We start from the raw sequence: 10,332 nt of genomic DNA, 5'->3' as shown, positions 1-10,332 counted from the left end.
TATAATGAATGATAATTTCTCATAGAAAATGACAATAGGTAAACCAAAACAATGTTTCTTGAAGTAACACAACTTACACTATTATAAACTCATGATTAAACAAAGTTGATTGGATAGATTGCAATTTGATCTAATTTTATTCATACTAAGAGCTCAAATTCTCCAACCAACATTGGCAGGACCAAATGTAGACCAAATGAAAGTACAACAGAAAGAAAGGGGGGGGGGGGGCAGTTGGCATACTAAACAAAACAGAAGCCTCTTGTTGTCAAAGACCATTTTTATTCAAACAAACCTTCATTCACTCAGCAGCCAATGGAACAGCTTCAGCCTAAAAGGAAAACCAAGAAAAAAGCTTCATTAGCATATTCAAGATTAGGAATTTCTAACACTAATGACCCTCTCTAAGAGAATGTAATTGTGTCGTAAACACAAACTCACCATCTTACGGTATTTGAGAGCGTAAAACATTTCAAGATAGCGACGGATTTCTAGACGATCAAGCTTAGAAACGTGTTTCCAGAACCCGTAAACAGCAGCCAGTGTCAATAGCCTCTCCGAGTAGATTTGCCAAGTGTACCTGTATAGTAGTAAAAACGCGATAAGATATCAGTCAACTATGCCTCAAATCCCAAACTAGTGTCAAGAAAGAGTTACTTACTTCTCTTGGATGCGCTTCAGTCCACCCATCGAAATGGTTTCCCAGTGGGAAGGATCTTTCTTACATTTCTCAAAGAAATCAGCTAGCAGATCAGCAGCTTGCTCACCGTGATATGGATCAATATGGAAACCGGACTTTCCATGAACAATGATCTCAGCTGGACCACCATGATTAGTAGCAAATGTAGGCAAACCACAAGTCATGGCCTCAACAACGGTCAGACCAAAAGCCTCATAGAATGCAGGCTGCACGAAAGCTCCCTTAGTGTCAGCAACGTATCGGTAGAGTTCACCATTCCTCACTCGGTTCATCTGGGAAGAAATCCATCTGAATTGTCCATTCAAATTATGAGTCTCTATTAGCTCATACATCTTCTTCATCTCTGCCTGCTCTTCCAGATCTTTGGATTCCTTCCTTCGGTCTCCGCCAACTACAACTAGGTTAACCAACGCCCTTAGTCGTGGATTCTTGGCGTACCACTCAACAAGTCCAGTTAAATTCTTCACACGGTCCAACCTCGCCATTGTGAATAAGATTGGCTTATTCCTGTCCTTGAGCACACACCTGCCAAAAGCACAACCTGTTTAGCACAAGCTCGTCTACCAGGGGCGGATCCAATGTTATGATACCCAGTAATAAAGACGCGGACCATAAATTTAACTAATATTACAAGAAACACTCGATATGAACCCAAAACTTATATAATAAGTTCAATGCTAAGAACATTAAAGAATTGAACCGTTATAATTTAAATCTTATATCCGCCTCTGTCGTCTAAATAACTAACACAGACATGTACCACTAAGGTAAAAACTTACAGATGTTCGTCATTCTCAACGTCACTATACAGCAGCTCATCAATTTCAGGGTGAAATGCTGTAAGTCTCTTTTCCGTTTCAGAGTACGGGAAGTAGAGGTTAATATCAGCTCCAGGTGAAACAATGTTGAATTTTGGGTCGAATACATTAATGCCGTGAACAACTCTGTACAATCCAGGCATTGTGAATGCCATATGGCTCTCATATTGTCCCACAGTGTCCTTGCTGGAAATTGACAAGGATTTAGGATTAAGCTCAGAAAAAAGAGAATATAAAGTTACTTCAATGAAAGCAAATTGATGTTATACCTTCCTGCTATCTCCTGGAAGGTGCTGGTGATGATGAAATCAGTGTGATTCATTGCAATGAGATCAGCAGTAAACTGGGACGAGAAATGGTATTTTTCATCAAAATTTTTCCAGTAGATGTCGGAATCAGGATACTTCGTTTTCTCCAGCGCGTGGGCGATGGTGCACTGCAGAACGCAATTAACACAGTGAGAAAGAAAAACATTAGTACTCTCTTAGCTCCAAAATAATGCAAATGCAATCAGATATATAAGAGGTGACAAAACACCACAGACCTGCGTTACGCCCAACTTGTGAGCCAGCAAGGAAGCAGCAAGGTTGCCCTCACTGTAGTTCCCGATTATCAAATCTGGCTTGGCCTGTAGTTCTGCAGAAATTTCTTTTGCAACATCCTGAAGTATGAAAAACCAAAGTATTAATAATTAGCAAATTGTTCTGAAATACATATCGGAAGGATAGACAAATACAAAGAAGCTTTTGTCACCTCAATGAAAGTCTCCATGTATGGCCACACTTCAAAGCGAGAGATCCATTTGCGAACGATGCCCTTCTCAGTCCTAAAGGGGACCCTAAGAATATGTGAGTGTTCTGTTCCATACACCTTTTCAAGCCGCTGACCACAAGTGGTTCCAACTGCATCAGGCAGCAGACGAGTAACCTGAGAATAACAGCAAGATCAGTAGTTAAAATGAAGAGAAATTATGTATAATTCCCACTCCTCGGAATATACAAGTACAGGAAACACTAACAATAAGAATGCGCGGGATGATATCCAGTCCTTGCTCCTTTATGCGCTTAAGCATTTCACGCTCCAAGGCGGGAACTTGATCTAATATGTAGACAACCTACACATCAAGGGGTGAAGAATCTTAGCATTTAAGGCAGAAAGCATTAGAAACATAGTTAGCAATAGTGATTAAAGAGATAAGTAATCCACCTGGCCACCGGTGTCGGGATAACCCAAGACATTTTCTTGGGCAAAATATCCATGAGGGGAAAGGATAACCACGTTGAAGACCATTGGAATTCTCCCCAAGAACTTCTCAAGAGTACATGAATCGGGAGCCTCAAGGAGATCAAGAAGCATGGATACCATCTCTAGAACACGCTCCGCTGTGTCCCCCCATCCCTTCTCCAATCCGATTTCTTGGAACTTGTGTTCCAATTCATAATATGGAGTTTCCGGGGGAAGCATAATGAGGTATTCCTCTGCCTTTCTTAGGACATTTTGAAGAGTATTTGAATTCTGTATCCTATCATTCAGCATCATTGTCTGTTTACAGGAAATCATAAAAGCAATCCTTCAGAACATATTCATCAGTCATTGGGTACATGATTTGGTTGCTAGTGACTACCCTAATAAGTAATAAAGTAAAGTGATATGCACAAATTAAACCTATCAATTAATGAGAGTAGGAGACTATCTAGTTACCTTGCCCTTATAATGGTGAGCGCGAAGAAATTCGAGAAGCGGGGTCATGCTTTCCTTGTCATGGAACATTTTGGCAGAGAGATGCCTATTCAGGAATTCAACTCCATTTCCAATAGATTTGGTGAGGGTTGGTTTCGGAAAGGATGAAGTGAAAGGCTCAAAATCCAACTCGAGAACAAAATTTCCATTGGAGCTGCATCAGAGCAAAGCACACACTTAACATTGAACAATGAATTCATAGTCTATTCTGTAACACATAAAAGTTTAAAACTTACGCTCCGTCGACAAGTTCTTCCTTGAAATGCAAATACTCAGAGACGGACAGCTCCTCAACAACTAGCGCGTTGACGTTCACATGGACATATTCCCAGACACCAGGCCTCAAACGAATGGCAAGTGCAACCCAAGGGGGCAGAACAATCGCTTCCTAGTATAACATATCATAGTAATATTCACAAACAAACTCAAATGTGATACATATATGAGGTTGGTGACACATATAGACAAAACCAAATTACCTGAGTGGATTTCAGGAGCTCTTCGAAAGCATGTTCGTTCAGTTTATTTTTGTCATCTTGGCGAATTGCATCAAACTCAGCCAAAAGCTGGTGAGGTTTCAAGATCCCTTTTCCATGGCTTTCGATCCTGTAATAACCAAAACCAGTATAAATAACACATCACATATATATCCTTTTTCAGCCATGATTTATCTGATCTAATAGTCTAGGCTTCAGAATTACCAACAAAACCAACTTAATCTTTTTTTTTTTTAATAACTGTGGTGTCCAGGTCAGCTTGCATGCGCATAGACTATTACGATCATCGCTTAGACATGGAAAAAAATCACCTAGCATTTTTTCACACCAACTAAATTTCTTTCCTAGGAAACAAGAACATTTCTTAGGCTATAATACCTTGAAAGAAACAGAAGTATCTCATTGCGGTGAGCAGCCAACGTGGCATCAACACGTTCACGGAGGCTATGAACACGAGTCAGAACACGTTCAGCCATTGCAGTTGATTCAGCAGATGGGAAATCCACAGACGAGTTTCAACTGTAAATAACCAAAATGGATAATAGTGCAGTTAGTAGAATAGGCCCATCACAGCTTATCCAAAATACCAAACAAAATTTTAAAAGTAGTACTTTAGTACAACCACTGAAAAAATGAAAATTACATACTAAAAAGTCACTGAATCACCAAAAATTTTCAATATCTATTATGTTACCACTCTAATTTTCAAACCTTTCACCTAACATAGTCAGGGGCGGAGCCACAACAACAACACACTCAGTGTAATCTCACAAAGTAGGATTGGAGAGTGTAGATGTACGCAAACCTTATCCTACCTTGGAGGTAGAAGTTGTTTCAAATAGAAACTCAACCCAAGGAGAACATTTCAAACAATGAAATAACTACAGTGAAGGAGCCAAGGAAAATACTATAGAAAACATGACAAAGCATTACTACAACAAAATAATACAATGAACGAAGTACAAAAAACAACAGATAGAAACTACAGGGGTAATATTACGACTAATAGTATGCTCTACTACAGGGGTAATATTACCTACCTACTAACCTTTCTATTATAATGTGTGTCAAGGGATGTGTTAAAATGTTATTTAATATGTACAAATAATTTATTCAGAAACCATAAACTAAAAATCCTGATTCCACTCGAGTATAGTACTATAGTAATAAAACCAAAATCAACCAACATGATGACATTAATTACAAGTCTTACTCAAATCACTTATGTGGCAAAAGCACAACGCTATGCGTTACAATCAAGATTGCTACAAAGACTAAACTACAAAAAATAATATAACTCAATGAAGACCCCACAACAAGAATATACAGTAAACTTTCTGTTACAAAAATGGACTGCATTTCTCAATCTTGATTTAACCAAAACATCAAATCTTAGTAAAAGTAAATAAAAATAAGATCTTTAGGAAAACCCCAAGTAAGTTTTTCAGTAGAAAAATAGCAAATGTACTAGGAATAAAAAAAACAAAAATTGGTGACTAAAGCAAACAGGAACTACTTTCAGCTCAGCTAATGTGATGTAGATGAATTTGTCTTAAATGAGGGTACTTTTTAACTAAGCATTTGACACCAACAAACAGGACAACCCCCCACCCCAAACAAAAGAGAACAGAACAGAACAAAACAGTTTTGAGCAGAAGGAAAGCTGGGGACAAAAACTATGTGAACAAAAAAGCAGACATCAAAATGTCATCTTTACATCTCTTGGGGGTGATCATAATCAAGAACAGAACTTTTTCAAGAAAGATTACTTCTTGTTTGTTCTTGATCACTATATACTACTAAAAAAGTTGAAATCTTTAGCTAAAATATCAAAAGATAACTTCTTTTTTGTGGGTTTTTGAAGGAATGATAAACAAATTTTTCTATCAAGAAATCTTCATCTTACAGCTAAGAAAAATTGGTAGAAAATTGAGGAGTACAAGCAAACTCAACTAAAAATGGAATTTTTTGTAAGAAAAATTAAAGATCTTTATACCCTTTAAAGATGAGATCAACAATATTTTCCAAGATCAAGTCCTTGAACCAATTTTGAACCCAACACAAAGAAAAATGACTATTTTTGCATGAGGGATATGAAAAAAATAAAAAATAATAAAGAATGTAGCTTTACCTTTGAGAGGAAAATGACAATAGCAAATGCAAAGAGAAAAAATGCAATGAGTGTAGCAAATGAAAGAGTTTTGCTTGTAAATGGTGAAGAAAGCAAAGCTAGGGGACACCTTTTTATAGCCAAAAAAGTGAAGATTATAGCAAGTGTAATTAATTAGGTGAAGGGATTTAAATTAATTAATTAGAAATCAATATGCTAATGATGGCTTCTGGTTTAGGTGAATAAAGATAAATTAAGGTGTGTAATAGTCAATGGATGGTCAATTTTTGTTGAAATATACATACATTATTTGTTACTTAATGGTAAGAAAATTTTGATTGTGTGTCAAATGTCAAAACAATCACAAGTTAATTATATGTTATTCCATCGGTTCAATTCGATTTTGAAGTTTATTTGTTTGACTTATCGGTTATTGGTTTATAGACATGCCAAACAGTTATAGAACCATTAATATATTGGCTTATCAGTTATCGGTTATTGATCATTATCAATTTCGTTATCGGTTTAACCGTTAAGATTTGATAAAAAAAAATCATTGAAAATCACTTAGAAACAAGGTGACAAACCAAATGAACCATGCAGATAAGTTGATAAATTACGTTTTGCTCAAAAGCAAATGTAAAACATTGTATAATAACTAAAAATTTGAGACAACAAGAAATAAAAGTATGAAAATTAAACCAGAAGTGAAGGACTTTATATATCATTAAGATAAAAATATAAATTATTAAGTTACTATCGAGTTATCGGTTAATCCGTTAAGAAAAAAACCTTAAATCATTAAGATAACCTGATAATAAAAAAAATTAAAGTCATTACCGAAATCGCTAACCTAATAACCCAGTACTAATAAATCAATAATTTTTTTTTGGTTCGATTTATCGATTTCGATTTGATTTTGAACAATCCTAATTCGATAAAGCTTTTGAAAGATTAGAACTGTTTATTTTTTTAAAAAAAATATTTTAAAACAATTGCTTTTGAATAGTATAAGTTATCGTTTACATTCTGTTCGAATGTTTGTTATATATTATTTTATAGTAAATCATAGTATATTGTATTGTGTTGTATTGTATTGTATCATATTATATTATATTATATTATTTTGAATAATACAATATTTGAATTGTATCATTTTTTGTCGTTACATAATGTAACACATCAACAATTTGATAAATAAACCTATAAGAAAAATGTGATAAGGGATAAAACTATTATAAAAAGATAGAATAAAAGATAAAATAAAATTATTAAAAAAAAAGTAAAAATAAATTTTCATCGTTACTCAAAATGAGATTTTCATCGTTACCTAAAGTAAATTTAATAATACGATACAATAAAATTTAATTAACAATCAAAATAAATATTATATTTAACAACAAAATTGAACATAGAAGCTGATAAAGTAACTTCTCACTTTAAATACTTTTTGAAAATTTTAATCAAGCTTAAATTTCTACTTGGCAAGAGTATTCTTAAAATTAATTAGTCATATTAATTTAAAAGTACTTTTTAAAAAAATATTTTTTCAAAATAAGTAATTTTTGAAAAATGGATGAAACAAGCTATAAACATTCATCTTTTGGAATTACGTATTATCTATGCTGATGAAAGATAATAACTTAATAGAATATAAAATTGCTTTTATTAGAAAATATTTTATCCTTTAATGTTAAAAGAAAATCAGCTCAATTTTCAATTACTATTGGCAGCTGCCTGCTGTTTAATAGTATTTCTCAATTTTCAATAAAAACCACTTTAGAAAAATATATAAATAATCAAAACCACTTTTATTCCCTTCTGTATTTGACACGAACACTGTGGACCCAATTTGTTTAATAAAACCAAACACTTTATCCACTTTTTCAACTTCTTTAATCATTTTATTATATGTAAAAAAAAATTATATATTTTGTGCTAATCTTTTGACCCTTCCCAAATTATTTTATTTTTAATTTAATATACATATAATAATAACAATTAGTTGAACTAAGGATGTAATGCTGTGACACGTACTACTATTTTAGGATAATGTAGTATATTGTACTACTTTCCTTTTTTGTCGAAATACTTGATATCCAAGATCTGCCTCAGATTCAATTAATTTAAATTCACATCTTATAAAGCCCGTCAAAAAAAAGGAAGAAAATATTATTTATCATGACTTTATTCCACGTATATAGAACATCGAGTCCTTTCTAAGGACAATCTTCCATGACACCAAAACCCTAAGGGGGTCGTGGAGGCTATTAATCATGCTCTTTGGTTAATTAGTCATAGTTTATTTATCAGTTGTGATAATATTTTTTTTTAGTCAAGAATTTATTAGAAATATTTTTTTTACTTTATAAAAATAGAAGTAAAATTTACATATATATTACACTAATTGCTTGGTAAGGTAGGTGGAAGTACCTTTATATATATTCCCTATCAAACCGTAAACAATAAATTCAACTTTTTCTCACGTTTGTTGGAGAGTCAAATTAGGTTTGAAAATTGACTTACAGAGAAACTAAAATTAAGGCGGAATATATTGATAATTTTTAAATTTGTTATAATATTTTTTTATTGGAAATTTGAATTATGAATCTATAATTTCGATTCATTACGTAAATATATGATAAAATGTTTTTGATAGATATTTTTTATTCAAATTTTGAAAAACAAAATCTGCAACAGGTTTAAAGCCTCCATTACGTAAATAAGCTAATTACGTAAAATATATATCAGCTTTCAATTGTATGCATCATAATCAATTGGAACATGCATGAAATTTTACAACTTAGTAAGGTTAATGTGTTTAAATATAAAAAAAAAAAAAAGTGAACTTTTTAAGTAGTTAACTTATCTATGGAATGAACGCGCGCTTGAGTTAAAGCTGAGTCTAATTTTCGAGTCGAAATTGTGTTTTTAAATGCTCAAATCAATATAAATCATAACTAAATGTATAAATAAAACTTATTGATAAATTTAGAAAGTTATTAATATATTCCATGAAAAATGAAAGTGGAATATTCTTTAAAAAAAAGTGTGGCCCTAATTTTTTGTGCTCATATATACTGTCGTAATGCTACTATATTTTTGGCTAAATTATCGGCATAGTTGTCTGGACCTTATAATGCATTGAGAAGATAATGCATATATCATTGATAATATAAAAATTACTTACATTATTAAAGTGCATAAATCATATTCCAAGCTCTATATAATAAATATGTGTCAATTTTATGAATTATTTTTCAAGTTTCATTTTATTTTTACTAACGTCAGCAAACTACTTTTTGTGATTAAAAAAACCATCCAATATTATCTAAATATCAAGAATGTCACTAAATTAAATTGTGTAGTAAAAAATTCATCCAATTTTTTTTGAAGTTTCAAAGGAATTAAGTCATAAAAGGAAACAAAGGAGATACGGTGACATTGAACATAATATTATTTTTATAATATTTTTGCATTAAAATAATATAACTTGATGTACATGTTAACGGATGTGGTTGTTTCTTGTTTAACTAAATGTCTCGATTTCAAGTTTTGTGATATAAAAAAATCTTGAAAAAAAGTATTTCTCCCGAATAAATCCTTGGTTGAAGTATATGTGTGGTCATCAATATGGGTTGTGGTGTAGTAGTGAGACTGTTTCACCCTTAATAAGAGGTCTCGGATTTAAGCCCTGAGTATAGAAAAAATCTTTGTTGGAAGCGCCACCCCCAAATGAACCCTACAATGCGCGATTCAAATTTAATAAAGATTTTTCCGATTCCGAACATAGGTGAGAAGGCAAATATATATATATATATATATATATATATATGTGTGTGTGTGTGTGTGTGTGTTCATTTTCAACAACAAAAAAAGAAGAAAATCTATGTGCTATGGAGATAAAACTACCTCACGTCCATTGAATGCCACGTGCTATGGAATTTAACAATTTTTTCCTAATTTTAAGTCTTACGTTTTAGACTATTTTGTACATCGTAGACTACCCTTTTAATTTATTGATCATATATTATAATAATATCATGTGTCATGATAGTTGTAATGTTTGTCCAAAAAAAATAGAGTTGATATACACAGGAGGAAATAGACTTTTATTTACAAGTTCGATTGAATTGAATATATAACTTTATTCAAATCTTGTATTTTTTTCAAGAAATTTATTAAATTTATAGAAATTATTAATTTAGAACCAAATATCTTAAAAAGATTAAAATCTTGAGCTCATAAACTTCAAATCTTAATTTCACTTCTGCCTAACGTCGCTCAATAATAATCATATATATGGTACAATGAGTAAATTAAATAGTTTTTTTAATTGTTATTTTTGGTGAAACTTAAATGTTTTCATTTTTTTTAACCTAGGTGTAATTACACTTACATATAAGAAACATGCAATAATCATGGCAAACATCATAGTCAAGGTTTTAAGGGCCATCAATGATTTAG

The 10,332-nt window shown here is 32.4% G+C and overlaps 1 protein-coding gene across 1 annotated transcript; it reads right to left on the bottom strand.

Annotated features, from left to right (window-relative positions):
* On the bottom strand, window positions 1-5,992 carry LOC129870083 (sucrose synthase). Its single transcript, XM_055944670.1, has 14 exons — window positions 5,887-5,992; window positions 4,134-4,274; window positions 3,738-3,864; window positions 3,495-3,646; window positions 3,220-3,412; window positions 2,725-3,060; window positions 2,537-2,632; window positions 2,272-2,445; window positions 2,063-2,179; window positions 1,788-1,954; window positions 1,480-1,704; window positions 662-1,225; window positions 442-580; window positions 1-331 (listed from the first exon to the last, which is right to left on the bottom strand). The coding sequence occupies exons 2-14, from the start codon at window positions 4,229-4,231 to the stop codon at window positions 302-304; spliced, it is 2,418 nt and encodes an 805-aa protein (XP_055800645.1). The 5' UTR covers window positions 4,232-4,274; window positions 5,887-5,992; the 3' UTR covers window positions 1-301.
* Window positions 5,993-10,332: the final 4,340 nt, after the last annotated feature.

Source organism: Solanum dulcamara, chromosome 10 (assembly GCF_947179165.1).
Source record: "Solanum dulcamara chromosome 10, daSolDulc1.2, whole genome shotgun sequence".
NCBI lineage: Eukaryota > Viridiplantae > Streptophyta > Magnoliopsida > Solanales > Solanaceae > Solanum > Solanum dulcamara.
Note: the sequence above shows the minus strand (reverse complement) of the source record. Positions and strands in the feature narration are given on the sequence as shown.